The 27,946-nt window shown below is 39.3% G+C and overlaps 1 protein-coding gene and 2 long non-coding RNA genes across 3 annotated transcripts in view; 2 read left to right on the top strand and 1 right to left on the bottom strand.

Annotated features, from left to right (window-relative positions):
• The first annotated feature begins 2,207 nt into the window (after positions 1-2,207).
• On the top strand, positions 2,208-11,924 carry LOC141405978 (uncharacterized). The gene is made up of 4 exons (XR_012413299.1): positions 2,208-2,892; positions 2,950-3,222; positions 3,320-3,561; positions 11,473-11,924. It is a non-coding gene; the product is annotated as an uncharacterized lncRNA (long non-coding RNA).
• On the bottom strand, positions 3,220-12,059 carry LOC141405979 (uncharacterized). The gene is made up of 2 exons (XR_012413300.1): positions 11,924-12,059; positions 3,220-3,699 (listed from the first exon to the last, which is right to left on the bottom strand). It is a non-coding gene; the product is annotated as an uncharacterized lncRNA (long non-coding RNA).
• A 4,729-nt stretch (positions 12,060-16,788) lies between these two features.
• Hydr1 (abhydrolase domain containing Hydr1) overlaps positions 16,789-27,946 on the top strand; it is a 19,930-nt gene continuing 8,772 nt past the window's right edge. Inside the window, exons 1-2 of the mRNA XM_073991643.1 lie at positions 16,789-17,221; positions 27,041-27,264. Of these exons, the coding sequence (XP_073847744.1) occupies positions 27,157-27,264 (108 nt within the window). The 5' untranslated portion in view covers positions 16,789-17,221; positions 27,041-27,156. The remainder of the gene's footprint in view (positions 17,222-27,040; positions 27,265-27,946) is intronic.

Here is a 27,946-nt window from a genome sequence, read left to right as displayed (position 1 = left end):
GATCAGGTTCAAATATGGACTATATTTGTCCACTACTTCGGGTACCTCCCACACAAAATTTTGGATAAATTCACTTTAAGACCTGCTGCCGAATCACTTTGATTTTTGTTGAAGTAACTTACATTCGCAGCCTCAATTACGACAGTAAATGTTTTTTTCAGGGGCAAGTCCATACTTCTTGAGAAAGCAGCCCGAAAGTTGTGTAGTGGCTGGAGAGCTCGAATCGAATACTGCGTTCGTCCATGTACTGTGCGGGGTCGGAATGTGAAGAACTAAATCTGTTTTGTGAGGTCTGTTGTCTCTGCTGGCATGCTGGCGTATACGCGGCTAGTACTCGCCGGATGGGGGGGTCCTTTTGACAACTAACCACAGTTGCACAATAGCAAAAATAATCATTCATGCCAGGCTTTATGTAGAGCTGTTATAAACAAAAAAACAACTAAAAAAAAAAATTGAAGCCCAAAAAGAGGAATAAAATAAACAAACACCTGATATGCACCACAACTTATATCGTTATTAGGAATCATATACGACCTCGGCTGATGAAATGCCGAGATATTCCCTCCCACTGGAAGCTAGGTTCCACCGTAGCACCTTAAATGTAATGAAGTGCCCCATACCTACCTCTTCATCCTTGTTCCCCTTCCTATCCCTTCATCCCCTTCCCTCTACTCCAATGACAACATCTTATAATTTTCTTCAAACATTACAAAAATTGGAATTTATTTGATATAATACCCCACAGGGTCTTTAAGAAACGGCTTTATATTACTTTTACATCTAGTAGATTCATATAGATTACTTTAAATTTCATGTTTATTTCAATAATTTCTTTCTTTACAGGATCTCGCAGCTGGGTGAATTCCGCAGGCGCCGCTTAGAGGTTTTTATGTCCGTTTGGGGAAGGTAAGTATAGGTTAAGTAAATGTAAGTATATTTTAGGTAAGTTAAGTGTTTAAATCTATAATAAAAGTGTATTTCTTTTTCTTTTTTCTAGGGGCAACATTTAAGCCAGGAAGGATGGCATTTCAACCAATCAGGGCACTACCACCTGAGGTTTATTTGGATTCCTATCGGGCTAGCTTGAGCTCACGCTGTGGCGAAAGGGACTAATCCGCAACAAAACGGATTTTATAAGGGACGTTATGCTAAAATGCCTACCTTTTTCCAATCTGTTAATTTTTTTTTCTTTTTTTTTTTTACTTTTATTTATAGATAAAGTGCGTTCGTCAGTTCAGGAGTCAAATGTAAGTGTAAAAGTAAGTGTGTAAGTATGTGTATGATGACAGGATACCTGGACACCGCGGCTGGCAGGTGTTGACAAATTGTTGGTCCAACGTTGCAGCAGGGGAGATGAGCCCGCGCGATGACGGCAGTTAGACCGCAACAAGTACTCGAAGTATTTCACTTGATTTGAGTTTTTATTAAATCTTAATTCAGTTCTAGTTTTTATAGTTCTTTCTTAATTCAAAATTTTATTTTTACTTTCAATAATTTAATTATAGTCTTTATGCTTGTTTGTTTAGTGCTTATGGTTATTAGCAAATGACTGATAATAATTAGCACTCGTTTCTTTTAATTGTTAAATACTTTATTTTTCAGCACAGATCAATAAAGCAATCAAAAAAAAAAATGTATTGCCTTTTTTATTACGAATTCAGTTCCATTGCGTTTCACATGGGAATTCAGGTATGTTGCTAGATCTCCTTCTCTATGAAATTCAATTGCTTGGTAGAAATGGTGACCACTGGTTATGACTTCCTTCTATGGCTCACCTCCGGCTGCCTTGAGAGATCGAATAAAAAGGAAAGATTTTTTTGTCTTCTACACTAAAAGAAGGTTTCTTTTCCCTCATGTCATCTCAGAACTTCCGACGGAGACCATCTTGACGTCCAGAATGTAAATAAAACTTTAGTCCGAACTGTCAAGTGACCATAGAAGTCAGCTGGTTATATGTTGCTATTGTCCTATAGATGGCGCTATTACAATTTGAAACGCACAGGACAAACCCAACCATCCTTGAAACATCCCTGTCAAAGGATGGGAGGGAAAAATGTGCGGTTTTTTTTTTTTTTTTTGAAAGATACATATGTATATATTCAGAACACAGTTCGAACGTTCTTTTCTTTGGTGTCAGTGGGAAGTTAGATAGTCTCTGAATCACCCTGTTATAAACCGAATACTGAATATCTTTTCTTTAAATCGGTATTCCTGTTGATATCTATATCCCTGGCATAGAAAAGAAATTCATTCTCATTTGTTCTCTCACAAGGCCAGACCAATATAAGCTAAAGTAAGTGAAATTAATTGATAGAAAGATAATTCTGGGCCAATTAATTCTGCAAAGCTTCAGCTGTATTATAAAAAGTATAAAGCGCAATTAAACATACATAAAGGCCATACGAATAATTTAACGTAAATTAAATGGAAATCATTACTGAAATTGGATGTGTGTGTAGTGCTGATCACCGAAATGGACAATGCATTAGACGAGACGGCTGAAACCAACAACTATCCTTATAGTGGTAGAAGGGATCTATGTGTGTGTTTATGAATGCGTGGTACGTTCATGAGAGTATATGTAACACAACAATACTCTAAACCGGTTATTACTGCACCATTCATTGTCGAACCTACAATGGAAGGTCATGAATGGAATGTACGCTGACTAGTCCCAGCCGTGCACCGTTAGGAAGTTCATTTGTAAAAGCAAATTAACTACACGCATTTGGATGATTCTAATTTGCCTCCAAAAGCTAAATTTATTTTTTTCTTCACCGGACGATATGAAACCATCAAGGGAATACCTCCGGGAGAATGATTGTGTTATTGGCTGGAGAAATGACCGACGTGGAGAGAAACCTTACCCTAGACTAGATGTTCTTCTCAACGGTAAGTAACTAAATCCGGCGTTATAGAGGTGTGTAATTAGAGTTTCTTTATTTCTAGGACTACGGGAAGAAAAGTGCACATTCCGGAAATTAATTACTTGAGCTTGTTTACCAAGGATTAGCCATCTATCGGGTCACTTTATTCTAGAAAAATGTGACATGTATATTTTAGGACATATCCATAAGCTTGGCAAGACATCATCCTATGTCTGTTTCCGTGTGAGGTGGGTGCCCCTGCATATGACCAATATGGAGCTAATTAATGGAAATTTTTCAAATCTGAGGATTTAATGAGCCACTGGGCGTATCAACAAACTATATTGGTGGATAGGTAAGTAGTACATTACATTTACTTCAGCTGTCACAAGTCATTCTCTTATACATTTTTCAATCGAACGTTATCTAATTATTTCTATTCTATTTGACAGGACTCCGGCTGTATCTAGCGGTCTGACTTAACGTCGGTTGTGATCATGGACCATCGCTCGAGTCGTGTCCGCTTCCCATGCGAATGTCTATTAGTACCAGCTTAACTAGATGTGACAACGAAAGATCCATGGGCTGTTAGCATAACTGAAGGTACCCGATCTCTACTAGCTTGTTGGAATTTGTGAATGTTCCGAGGCGTGTCAGAAATTAATTTTCGGATTACGGTGGGAAAGCGGTTATGGTGAGTAAATTTCATAGTTACTAAATATTCTTACTAGATGTGGGGGAGGGTAATTAAGAAACTTTTGAGTTAACTGTTATCATAATTCGGCGGCCACAAATGACACGGCATTCCATTACTGCGTGGAATACGAGGTACCTGAATGAAAAAAAAAAATATTTTAAAAAGAAAATTTCTTTAGAACTTTTAGATGGCGCACATATAGGAATATAGGCACGGGTCGTAACAAAAATAAGTGTATTGGTCGGTTTCTCAGTCAAATAAATGCATATGAGGGTGAAGCGAACGTGAACCTATATTGCCACAGCTACCAATTAAAAGGTTCAATCCTTCCAACTGAGTTTTATCTGAACTTTAAAAGTTGGTGGTTGACATAAATCGACAAAACTATCAAAAAAAATCTCATTGGTGGTGAAGTTGTGGGGCAGAAGGTTACATGGCAATTATTTGAAATAAAGAGACTAGCAACCGGCATTTCGAAGCTGTTTAGGGATAATTTAATCAGTCAAGTATGGGCAAGAAATGTGAGTGACTTGTGATAACAACAGGTATTTGGCGACATAATTAATACACCTTACTTCGTTTTGTAATGATTAACATATTATATTATGTGGCATGTAACAAAGCTACTCGTATTGGCAGAAATAATGAACCGTTTGGAAGTTTTTGATATATTTATTTCCTAACCCCGATGCATTTCTGGAACAAATTATTCACCGTCATCTTAAATATACTCTATTTTTTCTTGTTAAACGCACAATTTCGCAAAAATTACAAATGTATTGGTATGTAAATCACGTTCGACATTGCCAACTTTATGTGGGGCCAAATGCTCGATCACGTCTACTTCTTGCTGCATATATTACGTCTACCAAAGCTACTGAACCGATTCTCCTGGAATTTCCTGGAGTGTGTCGTTGTTCACATAGGCATAAATTCCGAAGGGCAAGTTATCTCCATTATATACGACAACAATATATATAGGTATATTTGAAAACAATATATATGAGGTTAAGCTTGGCTTACTTACAAATAATGAGTAAAACAATGTATCTACAAATTGGCTTAAATGGGGAGGTTCAATGGAAGCCAAAAACATATATGGCTTCGATAATTTTTATTGGGGTTTTCACAAATGTATGAAAATAGGGAACGGGGATAATCATCAATCCCTATACGAATCGTCGGCCGAAGAAATTCGACAAAATTAGAGGAAGAAAATATTACCTATATAATATGTCGATAGATTCTGTATCCTAAGGGATTTTAATGTGTATTATGACACTGGTAATAGAAAAGAGGGCATGAATGTGATACACTTTCAGAAATTGCTTGAGGGTTAATTCCCTCGTGTTTAGTTGAGAATTCCAGAATTTGAAGACGCGTAGAGATGTTACCCTACTTCCATGTGGTATGACCGAGGATATATTCTGGGATACTAGGAAAGAACGGATCTACTCAAGCTTGAGGTTTTTCACTGCTTTAGGTCTTTCATGTGGAAGACTCCTAATGATTTACCTTTCATATCTTCCACTTCGTATAGACAGTTACCTACAGGTCTGACGATGCGGCATTTTTGAAACTTGTGCCCAAGTTTGGCGTTGAACTGGTTTTTGAAATCGCTTTGTTGGAATGTTCGGCGGTACACCTCTTGGCCGGGGATAAACCGTACATTCCTGACTCTCATATTATACTTCCTTTCGTTTACTGCATGTGCTCTATGTAGATTTTCACGAATCTTCTCCCTTACCAATTCCAATTTAACTGAAGTTGGGACAACTTCCACCTCGGGATCACTGATTGCTTTCAGTTTTCGAGCTACCTCATATAAACTTCCGTGAGTAATCATGTTAGTCCCAAACAAAGCAAAATAGGGAGTGACACCTATGGAGGAATGGTAAGAGGATCGAAGAGAAGACTCGATCTCTGACAAATGTTTGTCCCAGTCTTGATGACCATCGCTGAGATAGGCGCGAATGGCTGACAGTATCGACTGATTCACTCTCTCGGAGGCGTTGGCCTGCGGAGAGTGAGTCGCAGTCCTAAAGTGTGTCACCCCGAAATTCCTTAACAGGTCTTGAAATTCATTGCTCAAGAATTGCTGTCCGTTATCCGACACCAAGGTTTCGGGTGTTCCGAATTTGTGGAAAACTTCTGCGATTAAGAACTTCACAATGCTTTTGGAACTGGCCTTCGCCAAAGGCTTCAACAGGACGAATTTGCTCAGGTGGTCCAAGACTATAAATATATATGCATGGCCTGCCTTGGAGCGCGGGTATGGCCCTAGGAAGTCAACGTATATACGTTGGAATGGCCTATCCACCTCCGGTTCCTTCCCCATTGGCGGCTTGAGGGCCATATTGGCTGGTTTTGTAGTCTTGCAGACTTCACAACGTTGGACAAAAGATCTAATTTGGATCGTCATATTGGGCCAGTAGAAATATTCCCTCACTCGTCTCAACGTCTTATGAAATCCCCCGTGAGCGGTTTGGGGTGGACAGTGGGATTTTTCTATTATGTCGCTCGTTAATTCTTGCGGAACCCAAAGTTTCCAGGCTAGGTCCTCGTTTAATGGAATACCATCATAGCATTTCGTCCTCTTGTATACAAAGCCATCGATCACTTTGATGTCGGGTAGATTTCCCTTGTTCTTTGAAATAGTCTCGATAAGATTATTATAGTCTTTCGACTGGAAAGCGGTCGATTGCAGATCTATCAAAGCTTTCAGATCCGTTGATATGGCTTCCATGTCATACCTGGATAAGGTGTCGGGAACTATATTCTTGCTTCCCTGTCGGTGCTCGATATCAAAGGAGAAAGATTGGAGGTGTAGACTCCAGCGAGCTAAGCGGCCACTCAAGTCTTTATGTGACATAAGCCACTTCAGACTGCTGTGATCCGTGATGATGGTAAATGGCATTAATTCAATATAGGGGCGGAATTTCTTGATTGCCATTACTACTGCCAGGCACTCCCGTTCAGTCACGGAATAATTCTTCTGTGCCGAAGTTAGCTTTTGTGAAAAATAGGCGATGGGATGCTCTCCGCCCTCGTCATCCTTTTGGAACAGAACTGCTCCCATGCCGAGGTCGGAGGCATCACACTGAACGTAAAAAGGTTTATTGAAATTGGGATGCGTGAGAATGGGGCTCGTAACTAAGGCCTTCTTCAGTTTGTCGAAAGCTGCTTTGGCTTCATCAGAGAAGTGGAAAGCTTTCCCTTTCTTTAGGGTTTCAAAAATTGGGGCAGCGATGGTTGCATAGTTGGGGATGAACCTACGGTACCATCCGGTGGCGCCAGTAAAGCTGCGAACCTGTTTCGCCGTTTTCGGGTAGCAAAACCGAGTGATTGTTTCTACCTTGCTCGGATCTGGCTTGAGCTCCCCTCCACCAACAATATATCCTAGGTATCGCAGCTCTTTAAAGCAAAATTTGGATTTGGCAACATTGATTGTCAAACCATGCTCATCTAATAACGTAGATACGCGCTCCAACAGTTCCATATGGGTATCAAAATCTGGAGATACAATCAATAGATCATCCAGGTAGACAAAAACCCGATCACGAATTGCTGAGGGGACCACCTTATCCATTAAACGGCAAAGCCTTTGAGCTGCGTTACACAAACCAAAGGGCATTACCGTAAAATGGTAAAGCGGTCTCCCCGGCACCGTAAAGGCGGTCTTTTCTCTACTGGATGGATCTAAGGGTATCTGCCAGAATGCATCTTTAAGATCCACACTGGAGATGAAGTAGGTGTCCCCTAATCTACTGAGCAGTCCTTCGATGTGTGGGAGTGGATAGGCGTCTTTGACTGTGAGAGCATTGAGCTTTCGTGCGTCCAGGCATAACCGGTTTTTCTCGCCCCTACGGACGAGAGTAACCGGGTGACTCCAAGGACTGTCACTAGGCTCAATGACTCCCAAAGCCAGCATCCTATCCAGCTCCGCAAACATCAACTTCTGCACAGCCGGGGACACGGGGTAGTGTTTGCTCTTTACTGGAACTGCATCGGCGGTATCTATGCTATGAACCTCAGACTTTGTTCGTCCCAAGCCTTTCTTAGTAAAGCAAGGGAACTTGGCAATTATCATTTCCAAACGTTGCCGTTGTGGATCTGATAAGGTATGAACAGTATTGTCATCATTGGTCTTCTCGTCCGCTTCTTGGCATAGGTTGATATTGTTTGTGGAGAGGCTCTCAAGTGATCCAAACATACCGAACGCCCTCATAAAGTCTACTCCTAAAAAGAGAGACCGGTTCAAAGTGGGAACCAGGTAAAAAACGATGGGATGAGTCTTCTTATTAAAGGTGATGTCAACACATACCTTCCCGACGATTTTATGTGGGCTACCATCGGCTGTTTTTATGAATGAGAAAAACGGCTGTGATTTAAGTCCTACTTTGTCTACAAACTCAACGCAATTCCTACCTAGACAAGTAACTGTGGCGCCACTGTCCAATAATCCTTCGATATCTGCTCCATTTATGCGTATTTTGGTATAGAACCTGGCATCTTCGCCCTCGTACAAACAGGCTGAAGCAATCTCTCGACGCAATTGCTTCCTACGCTTATACCTTTCCCTCGCTCTTTTAATTTTCGGCGAGATGTAGCCGATGATACGTAGCCTCGCCTCTTCGTACTTCTGTTGCCTTATATGTAAGGGTACTATCTCCCTTAACTTCACTTCTCGGGAATCGTGCTGTCCTAAGCGATCTGGGTTCTGAACTACTGTGATCTGATTGGAACAAGGTGGATTTGGGGGGGTTGTTCGCGGACAAGGATTTGATGCTCCTATTGCTGCGGTGTTTCTGTTTGGGTTGAGCGCGTCTCCGCAGCCCTGGACGCGCTCCTGGACAAGTTTCCCTGACACCTGGGGCATTTAGGAGTAACTACACCTTCTCGACCACACTTAAAACAAAAAATCCTACTTATTGGAATCGAACACTCGATGTAGCTGTGACCACTCTTCTTGCAATTCCAACAGGAGTATTTAGGCATTGCACCTAGGGCCTCCAATTCAAAGCCCACATTGACTCCTTCTTCTCCCAAGGCTATCTCGTGTACCTTCGGGGATTGATACGCTCTCTGTTGGTAAGCTTGACGTTGGCTGGCGATCATTGCCTCCGCTTTCCTCACTTCCTGACGGAAATGATTCAATCCCTCGATCTTAATGGGAAATATCAATGCGGCTAAGGAGGACTTTAGGTTCCCTTTCATGATCTCCACTAGATCTCGCTCCGAGTATGGATATCTCTGTTGGTTCCGAAGTTTGACCACGGCGTTGAAGAAATCCTCAAACGTCTCTTGAGGTTGCTGCCTCCGATCCATAATTCTCTTCTGGATCTGAAACTCATTGTCGAAGCGCCGGAATTGACACAAGAAGGCGTTCCTCAAGTCACTCCAAGACCGAAATGGGGCTATGCGTCGTTGCTGCCAATACCAGTCCAGGGCCATTCCTTCCAACAACTGTGGGAAGTCTTTTACAAGATCCTCGTGTGGATAATCGTGGTCTTGGCGCATAGACTCCACCCTAAACATGAAGTCTCCCGCATCCAATGTTTTTTCGCCGCCATCAAATTTCACCCCCCACTTCTTCAGGTTAAACTTTGGAAAAGAAATGGTCGAGTGCGAGTATCCGGGATAGGCTGGGGTTGGTGGGTACGGCTGGGGGTCTCTTCTCGGAAAATTGTGGCTGACCTGCGGTGGTGGCGCGTTTGCTGCCCCTGAATGGGCTTGTGTTGTGTGCGACCCCACCTCATTAGCGTTGGCCGCGGTTCCTGCGGTATGTTGATATCCTGGACATGGCACTAGGGGTGGTGGCTGTGGACGCTCCTGACCTCCCGTTCCGAACATACATTGTTGAGGGTAATGAGAACTTGACGCTATTGCATCACTGCCTACTCTAGGCGCACCATTACTTTGCCCTTGTCTCCACTGCCGTACCTCCTCAATGCTTCTTCTCAACTGCTCCTGCGCCAAACTCACTGATGCTATCATTTGCTGCAATTGATCGACTGGACCTGACTCACCCCATGGCTCGGCGCTCTCCCGGCGAGTCTCTTGCCTGATATTCTGAGCCGTCTGGCTGGCGAAGTCGGGTGAACGTATGGTATTGTCAAAATTATTCGGGCTAAGCGACACATCGCTGTCTAAAGCTGGGGCTATGGAGGATATGGTGGTCGTAGCTGTTACTACAGGGTTTGTCTGGAAGGCAGCTGCCCCGGTCACAGCAGACTCTGTTCCTATAGCGGAAGGATTTGCTTCAAATGTGGTACCTACTAAGGTGTCGTGACCCATGTTGGCCTTTTGCTTAGATGACTGTCTTGTCTCCATCCTGGTGCTGAAAGAATGGACAGATGTACAACCGGCCTGTACCTTAAACTACTTTTTTAAAAACTCCAAATAGAAGAAAAATCGTGCTTACAAATACATACATACGCTGCAAGCCTATTGAGTCTGTAGAAATGACTACACTTTAATTCCTCGACCTGTAATATAATCTAACTCCAATTTTAAAACTCAGCAAAACTTCTACAAATGTTATCGGTAATTGGGGATGGGCTACTTCAGGGACAAAAATGAAGAGTATAGGTAAGTATCAGTTAGCATTCAAACAAATCCTCCTAATACTTTGTATAATAATTCCTCCTAGTGACTCTGGTTATGGTGCATTATGATTCTGAAATTAAATAGGAGCAACTCCCAAAACAAACGAACTCGTGACTGTTCGCCAACAACTGGTTAGGTCTAAACCAAATCCATGGAACAAAACAGACCCGAGAACTAGCTTTGTCAGCTACCCTTGGACTATTGCTTCTCACTATTGCGCGATGTAATCTCAGTCACTCTACCGTTGGATGCGATTAGTATGCATAGACAACTACTACCAACTAAGTCTCCACCGTAGACTGTCTAGAGAAAAGATACTTAACTATGAATTAAGCCAATGATTCCCATGCGGAGCTACCTGCTACTCGAACGCATTACTAGAAATATTCCATCGGGACAGGAAACCCCTTGGTATGCTCCATAAATTCATAGCTAGAAACTGAACCTATATGCTGTTAAGTACTACAGGAAATCCCATAACATACAACCTCAGGACTCTTAACCTTGATACACTACAAATCATTTGTTAGGGCCTGGATTGTACTACTACAGAATCCTAACTCATCGACAATATCAGTCGGAACCGTGGCAACCGCCGAATACCTCTAAGATGAACTCTAACGGGACCTACGACCTACTTAATATTGCCCTAATACTCATAACATTCCCTCTTTTGGGCCCCACGTTCTGGGCGCCATTTTGTACTGTGCGGGGTCGGAATGTGAAGAACTAAATCTGTTTTGTGAGGTCTGTTGTCTCTGCTGGCATGCTGGCGTATACGCGGCTAGTACTCGCCGGATGGGGGGGTCCTTTTGACAACTAACCACAGTTGCACAATAGCAAAAATAATCATTCATGCCAGGCTTTATGTAGAGCTGTTATAAACAAAAAAACAACTAAAAAAAAAATTGAAGCCCAAAAAGAGGAATAAAATAAACAAACACCTGATATGCACCACAACTTATATCGTTATTAGGAATCATATACGACCTCGGCTGATGAAATGCCGAGATATTCCCTCCCACTGGAAGCTAGGTTCCACCGTAGCACCTTAAATGTAATGAAGTGCCCCATACCTACCTCTTCATCCTTGTTCCCCTTCCTATCCCTTCATCCCCTTCCCTCTACTCCAATGACAACATCTTATAATTTTCTTCAAACATTACAAAAATTGGAATTTATTTGATATAATACCCCACAGGGTCTTTAAGAAACGGCTTTATATTACTTTTACATCTAGTAGATTCATATAGATTACTTTAAATTTCATGTTTATTTCAATAATTTCTTTCTTTACAGGATCTCGCAGCTGGGTGAATTCCGCAGGCGCCGCTTAGAGGTTTTTATGTCCGTTTGGGGAAGGTAAGTATAGGTTAAGTAAATGTAAGTATATTTTAGGTAAGTTAAGTGTTTAAATCTATAATAAAAGTGTATTTCTTTTTCTTTTTTCTAGGGGCAACATTTAAGCCAGGAAGGATGGCATTTCAACCAATCAGGGCACTACCACCTGAGGTTTATTTGGATTCCTATCGGGCTAGCTTGAGCTCACGCTGTGGCGAAAGGGACTAATCCGCAACAAAACGGATTTTATAAGGGACGTTATGCTAAAATGCCTACCTTTTTCCAATCTGTTAATTTTTTTTTCTTTTTTTTTTTTACTTTTATTTATAGATAAAGTGCGTTCGTCAGTTCAGGAGTCAAATGTAAGTGTAAAAGTAAGTGTGTAAGTATGTGTATGATGACAGGATACCTGGACACCGCGGCTGGCAGGTGTTGACAAATTGTTGGTCCAACGTTGCAGCAGGGGAGATGAGCCCGCGCGATGACGGCAGTTAGACCGCAACAAGTACTCGAAGTATTTCACTTGATTTGAGTTTTTATTAAATCTTAATTCAGTTCTAGTTTTTATAGTTCTTTCTTAATTCAAAATTTTATTTTTACTTTCAATAATTTAATTATAGTCTTTATGCTTGTTTGTTTAGTGCTTATGGTTATTAGCAAATGACTGATAATAATTAGCACTCGTTTCTTTTAATTGTTAAATACTTTATTTTTCAGCACAGATCAATAAAGCAATCAAAAAAAAAAATGTATTGCCTTTTTTATTACGAATTCAGTTCCATTGCGTTTCACATGGGAATTCAGGTATGTTGCTAGATCTCCTTCTCTATGAAATTCAATTGCTTGGTAGAAATGGTGACCACTGGTTATGACTTCCTTCTATGGCTCACCTCCGGCTGCCTTGAGAGATCGAATAAAAAGGAAAGATTTTTTTGTCTTCTACACTAAAAGAAGGTTTCTTTTCCCTCATGTCATCTCAGAACTTCCGACGGAGACCATCTTGACGTCCAGAATGTAAATAAAACTTTAGTCCGAACTGTCAAGTGACCATAGAAGTCAGCTGGTTATATGTTGCTATTGTCCTATAGATGGCGCTATTACAATTTGAAACGCACAGGACATCCACACTTTGCATATTGTAATATATCTTCGAATATTAGATGAAATCCGAAGGTAATGCTTTTGAGCTTTAATCCTATCCATACTTTTGTCGGTTCGCGACCAAAAATTTTGAATACCCCCCTAAATACATTTTTTTTTGTTTTTTTTTTTTTTTTTTTGAAAAAAGTATTTCAATTCACACATGCTGAGGGTATATCTCTGTCGGCAAAGCCGTATGATTCTTTTTTACTTGTTTTACAATTAAATTAATAGCTGACGGTTCCAAACACTGATATTTATTGAATTTGACAACAACTTCCGTCTTTTTGCTCATTTTAATTGCATGATTTTCTCTTCTGGCAACGCGTTGCCTAAAGATATATGTAATCATACAATTAAAATAAGTGAAACGACAACAATTTTTGAGAAATTCATTCAGAATCAGTGTTTTGAATCTTCAGCTATTAATTTAATTGTAAAATGTTTGAATTTCAATGCGGAAATGGAAGTTTCTATTATTAAACATGCTGTCGGCAACGCAACTGGAGTTGGGTTGCTATCAATAATCGACCGCTAAATTTACTTTCATGATCTGGCCTTTGGAATGGTGGTAGTTGAACTTGTTCGAACTTTCTAGATCCCTTTTACTGCCTTTTAAAAAACTGAATATTAAATACTTCCTAATGATATCAGTGTCTTCCCCATCATTATTATGTCCGTGAACCCGATTGTTTGCTTGGTAAAGGATATATTACCCAAAATTTCAGTTTTCCCAGAAGGGGTTTAATTTCCATATTACTTAGCTGGTCCATTACAGAACATTTGTTCCATAGACCGAACTAAGAAAAGGGGCCTAATTACGACATTCGATTCGATCGAATATTTACTCGTGAATGAAAAAATCGAACTATGAAAACCTTGGTAAAAAATGTGTTTATTTTGAAGCAAAAACTAAAAAACATATTTAATAATGAAAAAATGTAAATATTTATTGAAATCGTTGAATAATAATTTCGGAATAAATTTGTGCTAGAAAACTGTGCGAAATGATTTATTTTTGTAAAACTTGTTGACATTGTTGTAACAAATTGCTAATGTATCTACCTTAGTAAATGTACGGTTATTGGCGCGAATAGGTTTTCATAGTTTGATTTTTTCATTATCGAGCAAATACTCGATCGAATCGAATGTCATAATTAGGCCCAAGATCTCCAATTCTCTCTGTTTCGTGCTTTGCTTTTTGGAATACCGCGCCTTGTCATCCCATCATCCACTTGTTTGCGCCATCTATTCTTCGGCCTGCCAATTCTGCGTGCACCGTCATGTAGCTCTAATTTATACTCCTTTTTAGCGGGTTCATGATCGCTCATTCTTATTATATGGCCTATCCAACGCAATCTCTGCACCTCGATACGTTTAACAATATTGATGTCCTTGTATAGCAGATACAGCTCGTGGTTCATACGACGTCAATATTCACCGTCAACGCAGATCGGTCCGTAGATTTTTCGAAGAATTTTTCTCTCAAACACGTCAAGCACTGCCTTATCTGCTTGCGCAAGTACCCAGGCTTCGGAACCATACATCAGCAAGGGTAGTATCAGTGTTTTGTAAAGCGTTATTTTTGTTTGACGAGTTGTGGCTTTGTTTTTAAAGTGCTTAGGTACTTAAGCCAAAGTAGCATCTGTTGTTGTGTTTGCGGCGGTGCCGAGGTATACGAAGTCTTTTACTACCTCAAAATTATAGGAACCAACTTCAACAGTTGGTCCGATCTCAATGGACGCATTGCGCGTCGACACCATCAGCTTGGTCTTCTCGCCGTTTACCGCCAGACCCACTTTAGCAGATTCTCCTTCGACCTTCATAAAGGTATCGGTTACTTCTTTTACTGATCAACCTCTTTTGGTACAAAATTCTTCGGAGAGGTTCTTTCCAATTTTAACTGAGGACCTAGTATCAGTTAGTCCCGGTCCACACTAGCGTGAATTTCATTAAAAAATTTCATGAAATTAGGTGTTCTTAAATCGAATTCCCCACTACAGCAATTTTATGATTTTACTTTACTATGGAGGTCGATCTAGAGACGCATAATTTCATACAATTTTTGCAATGAAATCACTCTAGTGTGGACGGGACTTAAAGTCATCTTAGAAAGCCGGATGAGCTTTGCGGGGATACCAAATTCAGACATTGCTTGGAATACCTTTGAACGTAGCGGGCTGTCGAAGGCTGCTTTATAATCGACAAAAAGGTGGTAGGTGTCGATCTGCATCTCTTGGGTCTTATCCAGGATTAGGCGCAGGGTAAATATCTGGTCAATGGTGGACTTGCCAGGTCTAAAGCCACATTGGTATGGTCCAATTATTTCGTTGACCATTGGCTTTAGTCGTTCGCACAATATCCCTGACACTATCTTATAGGCAATAGGGAGAAGACTTATGCCCCTATAGTTGGAGCATACAGTCTTATCTCCTTTCTTATGGACGGGACACAGGATGCTCAGGTTCCAATCGTCGGGTATGCGTTCTTCCTGCCAGATGGAGCTAACTAGCTGATGCATACACCTTATCAGCGTGTCGCCTCCGGTTTTAAACAGCTCGGCTGGTAGGCCATCAGCTCCTGCTGCCTTATTATTCTTCAGCCGGTTTATTGCTGTCTTTACCTCATCTTTGCCGGGTGGTATACATTCAATACCGTCTTCTTGGATTGGATCTGTGGTATCTTCGTCGAATCCGCTACTATTCAAAACCAACAGTTGGGAAAAATGCTCTTTCCATATCCTTAGAACAATATCTGTATCAGTTACCAGATTACCTTGCTGGTCTCTACAGGAGGATGATGCCAGTTCCAAAGCCATCAGTTTGATGTTTCATTCTTTGGTAGAATTTTCGGACTTTATTCTGTCTCCTGTACATCTCGATTTGTTCACACTCCCGCTTTTCCATCTCTCTCTTTTTCCTGCGGAAAAGACGTTTCTCCTCTCTCCTTTTCTCCCGATACCTCTCTCGTGCGCTTCGCGTTGCTACTGATTGTAAAGTAGCCCTATATGCCGAATTTTTCTCTTTGGTAGCAGCACGACACTCCTGGTCATACCATGGATTCCTTGGTGAAGGTCTCTGGTATCCAAGTACTGATTTTGCGGCTGTTTGTATGGAGTGGGCAATGTTTTGCCATTGTCCTGATATGTTATCGGGACGAGGAGTGCTTTGATGAAGCAGTTGGGCCAGTTGAGTGGAATATGCTGGGGCTATCTGTTGTGATTGCAATTTCCGTATATGATGGATTTTATTGAATTTGGCGCACTTTTTGGGTTTTATTATGGTAGCAGAGGATAATATCTATCCATTTAGTAAAAATGAAGTCATTCCAATACTATTGAGAGAGGAAATAGGGTTCTGTGCACTGAGGGTCTCTTTTTTCATATACTTTCCAGAGGTATTTTGATGTGTTCAAAGCCAAAATCGGACTGTTTCGCATTGGTCCATTATCCGAAAATACGTATGGAGTCAAATATTCATTATTTGCATACTTCTCTGTGGCCGATTCGTCATTGTTTATTATTAATAAGGTCTCATGCGTTTTTTACCTGTCAGAAGACCCTGCATGACGGCTTGATTAATGAATTAAATAATTAAAATGAAACGAATATTCTTTGTTTTATTTAAAAAAATCCTACTGATGAATGAATTAAATAAATAAAATAAAGCGAATATTATTTGTTTTGTTAAACAAAATCCTACGGCCGAACTAAATCACAAAAAATACATAAAATAATTTAATATTAAAACTGTAGTCCAGTGTATAGAAATACTCTTTCTATCTAAGAGTTTTCTCTTGTAGACGTGAAAAGTACACGTCTGTGGCATTGAAAAACTTCGGAAAACGTGCCAAAATCAAGCACGTGAAACCATTGTGAGGGAGAGAGTGAATTATATATGCGGAACAATGAATGATACAAACAGAGATACCACCACTATTTATGTATGAAAGAAAATACATACATAACATATATATTTTCTTCTATAGTATAAAAATGAGAGCACATCAAATGCCGGTTGTAAAATATACGACGAATAATGTGAGTGTTGCCCTTTGCAAAACGAAAGAGAGCCATGAAACACCTGACATGCTCTTCAAAATCCCCCATTAAAAAAGAACTTGTCTCTAATGACAGAAAACAAAATAAAGGTAACAATTTTATTCAGTTATTAAAGTGCAGTGGAACTGACTACCACGAAGAAAACGAAAAATAATAATATAGACAAACCAATTGGATTTTTAATTACTTGTCGTTTCATTATCACAAGTTGTTGTTGGTGGTGTTGGTGTTTTTTTCTTATTTGAAAAGTGTAACAGTAATTACAAACAATTAAATGTTTCTTTTGGAAAATGTTGTAAAAATGTTTGCATATTTCTTTGGCAACGATGGAAAGTGATTAACGAATTATGTAACAATTTGTACAATTTGTGTAATTGATGAAGAAAACCACGTACATACATATATACCTACATATGTATTTTCCACTGTCAATAAGGCATTAATCAAATGACGACTTGCCTCTGAGTAGCAGATTTTTGGGGATTCTTTGGTGTCACGCAATTTCGGGTATGACAAGTAAAAAAAAACGAAAAATAAAATAACTTTACAAATTACATTGTTTTTTTTATTGAAGAAAAATGAAGGACTTTTTTCTTAGATAAAATGTAGATAAGACTTGGCATATAATATATGGATGGATATATGCTATATATAGAGTGTGTGTAACGCAATGTAATTGGTTGTTATGGACCTCCAAAAAACTACTTAGTATTCATATGTCACTTCTTTTGTTTCCTTTTTGTTTTTTTACTGTGAACCCCCTAAAAGTATGCAATGTTTTTATGTTGTGTGTTACTAGCCTAGAAATATAATGTAATTTAGTGATTTCCTGTGTGTGCGTGCGGGTTTTACAAGTTTTTTTTTATGGGAGTTGAAGAAGTTGCTGTGAAAAAAAGAAACTTATGTGACATTTCTTTTTGTAAATGCCAAGAATTATATAAACAATGTTAATTATTGTTGAAAGTAACTCTATGTTCATCCCTGTGAGTAGTGAATAAATGTGTCAACATTCCAGTTTACATTTTGCTTATATACTTACATAGTATATAGTATTTCTAAATTAGATTATATACCTTTAACTGTTTCCACGTGCACATAAATCTACCCCTTTTGAAAACAAAAAAAAATCAGATTTAAACGTTAGTTGTTTTTCTCTTTAAATACCTATGTATGTATGTTTGAATGTTTGTTTATGTGACATTGGGTCATTTGTTTGTAATGAGTGTTATTTGGAGGAAACGAAATGAAACTAATTTACTAACGTCTGCCAAACAGTCTGGTAAATTATTTTTTATACCCTCCAGCATGGCTATGTGAAGGATATATTATGTGCGTTCCTTATAAAAATCATTGAATACCAATCACATAATTTAAATAGATTTGTTGTAAATTTAATTTTAATTTCTTTTTTATAGGTGACACAGTTTTTAATGGATAGGCACTTAGTGTTATATTTGCACGAACTTTTGGTACACCAAATTAGATATAACACGAACTATTAAAAAATGTCCAATGTCATTTTTAGAACCGAAAGCCATCGAAGTCTGCTGACTTAACCAGCAAATATGGCTCTTACTAAAGATTTCAGAACATTCTTTAAGAGCAGTCTTTAAACCATTTTCATAAGTTATGTATATATAAGTTTTAGTTAAAACGCTCAAACGCTCATCAACTCTAGAATTGTCAAGCAGTGCACATTAGCAAATAAAAACATTAATTGTCTGTTATCTCTACCGACAATCAAATTACGCAAACACTTCTCTGTCTGTAATGTCCATTCATACAATAGTAGGCAGACGGGGTTGAAAGTACAATTTAAATAAAAACTTGTTTCAAATAATAAATGAGATTTGTTATTACACACAACTGACTTATAACGAAATAGCTACAATAATTAGAAATTATCTCATCGAAATGTCTAATCGAAAATCTTCTCCCAAGATGATGTTATTTTTTCACATTTGTTGAAGAGAACGCTATATTTCAGATAACCCATATGATTAATTCAAAAACAAAGTCTTACATACATATAGAATGGAGTTTGAAGCAGAAGAAACTCCTCATTCTTAATGTTGTAGTAATTATCACAACGTCTACCCTTATTATAATTTCAACACGATTCGTAGGGTTTTTATAGTGTTTGAATTATGTCAGGTACCACGTACTTGCCCACGAAAAAATGTATATTGTTCTAATAAGAATCACAAGGACTACCTTCGATGAAAATTTCAAAACAATCCTCGAACAGTTCTTAAACTGTTTGAACTTTTATGAGGTAGGTACGTCTACCCTTATTATAATTTCAACACGATTCGTAGGGGTTTTATAGTGTTTGAATTATGTCAGGTATCATGTTCTTGCCCACGAAAAAATGTACGTTGTTCTAATCAGAAACACAAGGACTACCTTCGATGACAATTTCAAAACAATCCTCGAACAGTCCTTAAACTGCACCTTATTTTTGAACTTTTATGCGGTAGGTACCGTAAGGAGTTGTCTGAAACTTAGGTTAGGTTAGGTTTGGGGATGTGTAGTCAATATATATTGACTACGCCACTCGGAGACCTTTCGGTCCATTGTGATCATCAATAAATCAGAAAGAAGAGGTTCAGAATTACCTGAAAAGACAAAAGAAAAGTAAAGAAAAGAGGGTGAGGTTGGGGAAAGTAATAATAGATGGATTATTAAAGATGAAGATGTAATAAGGAAAAGAGGGTGGTTTATTTGGTGATGGTAGAAAACTGTCGGAGAATTAGTTACGCTTATGGGTCGCGCCGTCCCAGCCAATTCAAATTTTTGATGATGTTCTTTATGATTGTTGGTTCCATGTTTGAGTAGAAGGTTAAGCTTGGAGGAAAGCATACTCCTGTTAATCTATATCGCTTTCGAGTTAACATCGGGCAACGACATAAAATATGCTCAATAGTCTCCGTTTCCTCCTCATCTTCACAGAGCCTGCAATAGTCCACGCCATCATCCTGCCATTTACCGATAAAAGCTCGGATTATTGACTCCCGTCAATACCCTGATTTCTGACTTATTCAGATTTAAGAGTGAAGTTGTTCTGTTTGTTGATAGAGTCGGCCAAATGGCCCTTAACACGTTGCACCTTGGTTTATTATGCCATAGTTCCTTGGCTCGTTCTTCAAAGAACGTCTCCACTCTCCGAAAAAGGTGACATATGGGTTGTTTGGTTGAGTCAGTGATTGCTAGACTTGTTTATTGGGATCCATGTCTAGCCAGTTCATCTGCCTTCTCGTTTCCCACAATGTCACAGTGTCCCGGTATCCAGCAAAGTCGGACAGCGTTTGTGAGGTTCGCCAAAGCAGTTCTACACTCAAGAACGGCCTCAGACTTGATATTGGAGCATTTGATGGCTTTAAGAGCCGGCTGACTATCAACGAAGATAGTCACCGGTTCAAAGATTTCTGCATCCAGACTTTTTATCAACTCTGTGGCCATTTTGATCGCGAAGATTTCTGCTTGGTAAACACAACAGTCGCTGTTCAACCTATATGAGTATTCGAGACAAAGCTTTTCAAATTAGAAGCCAGCTCCGGTACCATCTTCCATCTTGGAACCGTCTGTGTAGAAAGCCAGACCGTCCAGAGGAGGGTTACTACGGATCCAGTCATCTCTACTAGGGATAACAACCTCAAAATCTTCAAATCTTTGGATTGGTGATTTAAGCTAAGGTTTGGTCCTAGCTCCCGAAGAATGCATGCATGTCCATAGGTGCTGTCACGCCAACGATTCAATTCATGTAGCCTTAGGGCACTACGTGCTGCTTGACCTTTGATGCTGAGTCTCATGGGCAAGAGGTTCAACATCGCATTTAGAGCTGCTTGTGGTGTACTTCTAAAAGCTCCAGTTATCAGTATCGAGGCTGCCCTTTGCACCTTGTCTATGTTGTCGGAGTTCGATTTATGTCGAAGCGCATGCCACCAGACAAGACATCCGTAGGATAAGATGGGTCTCACAACAGTATTATACGGCCAGTGTATAATAGCTGGATTTAATCCCCAGCTTTTCCCAATCGAATTCTTACATGAATAAAGTGCAATCATACCTCTCTTCGTCCGTTCCTCGACGTTCCTTTTCCATCTCAATTGAGAATCCAGGATTGTACCTAGGTATTTGGCCTCAGGTGATAGATGTAATTGCACTCCATCCAATGTTGGTGGCACGAAGTCGCCGAGCTTACGCTTTCTGGTGAACAATACCAGTTCTGTTTTCGTTGGATTTACACCAAGGCCATTTGCGGTGGCCCAACGGGACAGCTTTGATAAGGCTCTTTGCATAAGCTCCGATATTGTGGACAAGAATTTGCCAGCTATTAGTATAACCACATCATCCGCGTATGCGACAACCTTGATGCCCTGATTGTCGAATTCCGCCAAAATATTGTTTACCACAAGTAGCCACAGCAGCGGTGATAGTACACCTTCCTGGGGGGTACCTCTAGTTACTGTCTTCCTTATTGTCAACTCCCCGATGCTGGAATTAATGATCCTGCTCTCCAGCATTCTATTTATCCAGCAGATCAGGGTTTCCGCTCTAAGCGAGAGATGAATTGACTCAAGTTTTACGTTGTTAAAGGCTCCTTCTATATCCAGGAAAGCCGCCAAGGTAAAGTTTGAATTCTCCATATTTCTCTCAATAAAACCCACGACCTCATGAAGAGCGGTTTCGACAGATTTACATTTCATGTAAGCATACTGCGAGTTGCTCAGCGAGGCAGTATCTGCAAAGCTCCTAATCTCCAGATCGATCAGTCGTTCGGGTGTCTTGAGGAGAAAGGAGGATAAGCTTATAGGTCTGTAGTCTTGTGGTGCAGAGTGACTGGCTTTCCCCGCTTTGGGGATGTAAGTTACCTTTACCTCCTTCCACAGATCTGGTACGCAGGAAAGAAACAAACAGGCCCTGAAGATCTCCTCCAGTATTAGGTATATCTGCGGTGTGGCAAAATGAAGCATCGCAGGAATTACTCCATCTGGACCAGGTGACTTATAGGGTTTGAATGTACTTACTGCCCACTTTATTTTGTTTCTGCTTACAACCTTATCGATGAGGCTCTCGTCCATTGGCTCTTGGACTTGGAAGTTGCCACATTCAATGTGAAGGTTACTGGCGTCCGTGCAGTCAGGGAAGTGGGTCTCAGCTAGAAGGTTTAGAGTCTCAAGACCTGAGTCTGTCCACGTGCCGTCCGGTTTTTTGATACTACCAATGGATTTGGGGTCCTTGGAGAGTATCTTGCGGAATCTGGCAGCGTCGTTAACTCCTTCTACAGACTCACAGAAACAAACACATGACTTCTTTTTGGTGCGCTTGATTTCACTCTTGTATTTGTTGAAAATAGCTTTATACGATTTGGTGTTTTTCCGCAGTTCGCCAAGATCCTTGTTCCATTACACCGGTTGGGACAGGCATCCTTATGGCAGCGAAGAAGGGTTTCTGTTAGGTTGGATACTTTACTGTTAAGCTCAGCAACTGTTACTATCCTTCCGGTGAGTGTCAGTTGATGGTTCGTCAGATCAGTGAACCTGCCCCAGTCCGTCCTTCTCGGGTTCCTATATGGATTTTGGCGCTGTCCGAAACTTAAGTTATATTAGAGTTTTTATAGCTTTTCAATCACAATGTCCACGAAAAACATTAATTCGCTGTAAACAGGATCACAATTAGTACCGTTGCTAACATTTTCCAAATGGGCCTCGAACAGTCCTAAAAGTGCACTTAAGTGCCCCAAGATGTTGTCCGAAACAGACCTTTTTAGAAGTTGATGTAAGTTTGAGAGTAATTTTACACATTGCACATTGTAAAATTTCGGCCAAAATTATCGTGTATGGATTTTTATCACAGGAAGTATTAGCTTGCCCCGAATTGAAGTATACCGTTGAAAAAGAGGAAGCTAAGATAACCTCTTGCAAAAAAAATAAATAAAAAAAATCCAATCCAAATCCAAATTGTCCATAATAGAAACTCATCTATGCCTGGTAGAAATATTACGATGTGCATACTACGGACCGAAACGTTTGCACTCATTGAGTCATCGCCCGCACCATTTTATCGAACAATTTTGAACTTTTGTAGCGGAGTGGACCATTTTGGCCCATCTTCTTCGAACTTGATCTAAGTTTTGACCAAATATTACACATTTTCAACGGTGGCTAAAATACCCCTCGGTGAAATGTAATATGAATCGGGGTGCAGTTTGTGATATAAGTCTGCCTTGTCCCTGCTTTGGGAGCTATATCAATAAATGGTCATGTGTCTAAAAGCTATACCAAAACGTGGCCCTGCACCCACCAACCATTCTCTTCGGAAATGTTTAGTACCGCCAACGAAGACTAAATACCAAATTCTAGTTATTTGGGTTGGTTAATGTGGCAAAAATCTTAAAAATTCCCAAAATCGGGAGGTGTCGTCCTATATGAAAACCTGGACCAATAGCCACAATTCTCTGCAAGATTTTTTAATGTCCCGAACGGATACTAAATATAAAATTTTACCCATTTTAATTGGATATGGGGGCTTTATAACAATGTGGTTCAGCACCGACAATTCATTGCCATAAATACCACATTATAGCCATTCTGGTAGGATAATGTGGCTAAAACTTTGAAAATGTAGAATATAGGGAGGTACCCTTCCATGTAGAGTGCTTCTAAAGAACTTTTCTGGAAGAAAGGGCGCTTCAATAGAAGCACTTTCTAAAAGAAAGGGTGCTTCAATAGAAGCGCTTTCTGCTTCGATAGACCCTTTCTAAAAGAAAGGGTGCTTCGATAGACCCTTTCTAAAAAAGGGTGCTTCGATAGACCCTTTCTAAAAAAGGGGTGCTTCGATAGACCCTTTCTAAAAAAGGGTGCTTCGATAGACCCTTTCTAAAAGAAAGGGTGCTTCGGTAGACCCATTCTAAAAGAAAGGGTGCTTCGATAGACCCTTTCTAAAAGAAAGGGTGCCTCGATAGACCCTTTTTAAAAGAAAGGGTGCTTCGATAGACCCTTTCTAATAGAAAGGGTGCTTCGATAGACCCTTTCTAATAGAAAGGGTGCTTCTATAGACCCTTTCTAAAAGAAAGGGTGCATCGATAGACCTTTTCTAAAAGAAAGGGTGCTTCGATAGACCCTTTCTAAAAGAAAGGGTGCTTCGATAGACCCTTTCTAAAAGAAAGGGTGCTTCGATAGACCCTTTCTAAAAGAAAGGGTGCTTCGATAGACCCTTTCTAAAAGAAAGGGTGCTTCGATAGACCCTTTCTAAAAGAAAGGGTGCTTCGATAGACCCTTTCTAAAAGAAAGGGTGCTTCGATAGACCCTTTCTAAAAGAAAGGGTGCTTCGATAGACCCTTTCTAAAAGAAAGAATGCTTCTATAGAAGCACTTTCTGAAAGAAGGGGTGCTTCGATAGACCCTTTCTAAAAGAAAGGGTGCTTCGATAGACCCTTTCTAAAAGAAAGGGTGCTTCGATAGACCCTTTCTAAAAGAAAGGGTGCTTCGATAGACCCTTTCTAAAAGAAAGGGTGCTTCGATAGACCCTTTCTAAAAGAAAGGGTGCTTCGATAGACCCTTTCTAAAAGAAAGGGTGCTTCGATAGACCCTTTCTAAAAGAAAGGGTGCTTCGATAGACCCTTTCTAAAAGAAAGGGTGCATCGATAGACCTTTTCTAAAAGAAAGGGTGCTTCGATAGACCCTTTCTAAAAGAAAGGGTGCTTCAATAGACCCTTTCTAAAAGAAAGGGTGCTTCGATAGACCCTTTCTAAAAGAAAGGGTGCTTCGATAGACCCTTTCTAAAAGAAAGGGTGCTTCGATAGACCCTTTCTAAAAGAAAGGGTGCTTCGATAGACCCTTTCTAAAAGAAAGGGTGCTTCGATAGACCCTTTCTAAAAGAAAGGGTGCTTCGATAGACCCTTTCTAAAAGAAAGGGTGCTTCGATAGACCCTTTCTAAAAGAAAGGGTGCTTCGATAGACCCTTTCTAAAAGAAAGGGTGCTTCGATAGACCCTTTCTAAAAGAAAGGGTGCTTCGATAGACCCTTTCTAAAAGAAAGGGTGCTTCGATAGACCCTTTCTAAAAGAAAGGGTGCTTCGATAGACCCTTTCTGAATGAAAGGTTGCTTCTATAGACCCTCTCTGAAAAAAAGGTTGTTTCTATAGACCCTTTTGAAAGAAAGGTTGCTTCTATAGACCCAACCTAAAGGTTGCTTCTATAGACCCAACCTAAAGGTTGCTTCTATGGACCCTTTCTAAAAGAAAGGACCCTTTCTGAATGAAAGGTAGCTGCTATAGACCCTTTCTGAAAGAAAGGTTGCTTCTATAGACCCTTTTGAAAGAAAGGTTGCTTCGACAGACCCTTTCTTAAAGAAAGGTTTGCTTCTATAGACACTTTCTGAAAGAAAGGTTGCTTCTATAGACCCTTTCTGAAAGAAATGTTGCTTCTATGGACCCTTTCTGAAAGAAAGGTTGCTTCTATGGACCCTTTCTGAAAGAAAGGTTGCTTTTATGGACCCTTTCTGAATAAAAGGGTGCTTCTATGGACCCTTTCTGAAAGAAAGGGTGCTTCTATAGACGCTTACTAAAAGAAAGGGTGCTTCGATAGACCCTTTCTAAAAGAAAGGGTGCTTCGATAGACCCTTTCTAAAAGAAAGGGTGCTTCGGTAGACCCTTTCTAAAAGAAAGGGTGCTTCGATAGACCCTTTCTAAAAGAAAGGGTGCTTCGATAGACCGTTTCTAAAAGAAAGGGTGCTTCGATAGACCCTTTCTAAAAGAAAGGTTGATTCGGTAGGAACTTTCTAAAAGAAAGTGTGCTTCGATAGACTCTTTCTAAAAGAAACGCCCTTCTTAAAAAAAGGGTGCTTCGATAGACTCTTTCTAAAAGAAACGCCCTTCTTAAAAAAAGGGTGCTTCGATAGACTCTTTCTAAAAGAAACGCCCTTCTTAAAAAAAGGGTGCTTCGATAGACCCTTTCTTAAAAAAAGAAATTTTACTTCTGAAAGAAATTTTGCTTCTATAGACCCTTTCTGAAAGAAAGGGTGCTTCTATAGACCCTTTCTTAAAAAAAGAAATTTTGCTTCTGAAAGAAATTTTGCTTCTATAGGCCCTTCCTGAAAGAAAGGTTGCTTCCATAGACCCCTTTCAATAGAAAGGGTGCTTCTATAGACCCTTTCTGCAAGAAATATGTATTAATAGATCCTTTCAGCAATAAAGAGTGCTTCGATAGACCCTTTCTGAAAGGAAGGTTGCTCACATAGACCCTCTCTAAAAGAAAGGGTGCTTCTTTAGACCCATTCTGCAAGAAGGTGTGTTTCTATAGACCCTTTCTGAAAGGAAGGGTAATTCGATAGACCCTTTCTGAAACGAAGGGTAATTCGATAGACCCTTCTTAAAAAAAGGGTACTTCGACAGACCCTTTCTGAAAGAAAGGTTGTTTCTATAGACCCTTTATGAAAGAAAGGTTGATTCTATAGATCCTTTCTGAAAGAAAGGTTGCTTCTATAGACCCTTTCTGTAAGAAAGGGTGCTTCTATGGACCCTTTCTGAAAAAAGATTACTTCCATAGACCCATTCTAAAAGAAAGGGTGCTTATCGTCATCATAAATGCCCGATGTCGTATCTCCAAAAAAAATTCCAAAAAATTCGTTTTTTATCGAATCTGATACATAAAACTAAAATACATGGTCCTGCAAAATGTCAAGCTTCTACGTTAAAAAATAACGATTCTATCCAGGAAATGGTATTTCGGAAAATGGGATAATATTGCAGATCTTGTTGTAATGAGGGATCCCGAAAACAAGCGTTTTTGGTTTCATTTATCCCAAAAACTAGCACTCATAAGATTAATATTCCATAAAACAGTTTTTCATTTTATAACGTTTTTCGTTTCTCCTGTAAACTTATTAAAAAATTGTTACTTACGACTTTTGGAATTTATGATGACGTTATATAGACCCTATGTGAAAGAAAGGTTGCTTCTACAGACCCTTTCTGAAAGAAGGGGTGCTTCTAAAAACCCTTTCCGAAAGAAAGAGTACTTCTAAAAATCCACTGGAGTTACTAAATACAGTACAATGTAAACATACTATAACATCAACTGATTGTACCCGTGATACGAACTGTCAGATTTGATTTATGCGCTGAAATTATTTTTACATTAAAGTGTTTTTTTTTATCAAAAATATATCTATGAAAATTATAGTAATGTGAAATTAATAGTTTTATTAGATAAGAACAAACTTTTGTAAACCAACATGCTTCATATTTCTTACCGTTGCTTGTGTGTGTTTTCCAATTAATTACTAACATTGATATTATATCATATTTTTTCGTTTCATTTCAGATAATCAACACTATATGTATATGCAGCAGTATTAATTAGATAAAGTTCAACTTTAATTGGCAAATTTGCTATTCGAATAAAAAAACTAAAAGAACAAAATATATAAAAAGTTAAATATGATGTTATACTCAGTTATTATATATTTGACAAACATACCACGTCTACATTTATGGGCATTTGCAATATTAGGATATGTAGTTTATTATTTAATACAAGTAGTTAAGGTGAGTACAGTTATTAATTAATAATATTTAATATTCACTTAATTAAATTGTATTTGTCTGTTGTTAAAGATCTATTTTACGTTTTGTTTTTCTTTAATGTCATTTGAGGCCTTGCTCATACATAGCAATGATCTCTCATTGATTAGGCTCTCGTGGGAATGTCTCGCCTCAATCATCAAATGTTTATCAATCGGTCTTACTGAGAGCATAGTAATTCAAGAGAAATTGTCAATAAACACCTGTTAATTTATTTCCGTTGTCGTTAACTAACTCCCATGTCAGACATAGAAACATTTAATTAAATTTTTGTGAGTTTTTAAGAAAAAAGTGGAGATGTATGAGGCCGTTACATGCCGTTTGCATGAAATGTGTGTCATTCAAGCAACTTTCTTGTTTCATCAATGTTTTCTTAACAGATGTTGTCGGAAGATATTTCTCCTGTAAAAACTTGCAACTAGAAGAACTGTCTAAAATTGTGTTATTTGTAGAAAAAAAAGAAGTTTGTTCTTAAAAATGTACTTAAACAATTATTTGTTGAATGTTATTAGAAATACACACTTACTCATTGAAGAGAATGCCAATAAACTGCATTTGATTAATTTCCATTATTTTTCCCCATCACTGTTGCAATTAAAAACCATTATTAGTGTAAAAGTTATATTCTAAAGAACTTCATTAAGTA

The sequence above is a fragment of the Musca autumnalis genome, unplaced genomic scaffold, assembly GCF_047663935.1.
Source record: "Musca autumnalis isolate F117 unplaced genomic scaffold, ASM4766393v1 scaffold_5, whole genome shotgun sequence".
In the NCBI taxonomy this organism is placed as follows: Eukaryota; Metazoa; Arthropoda; class Insecta; order Diptera; family Muscidae; genus Musca; species Musca autumnalis.
The sequence above is the reverse complement of the archived record's forward strand: the minus strand, read 5'-3'. Positions and strand labels throughout refer to the sequence as shown.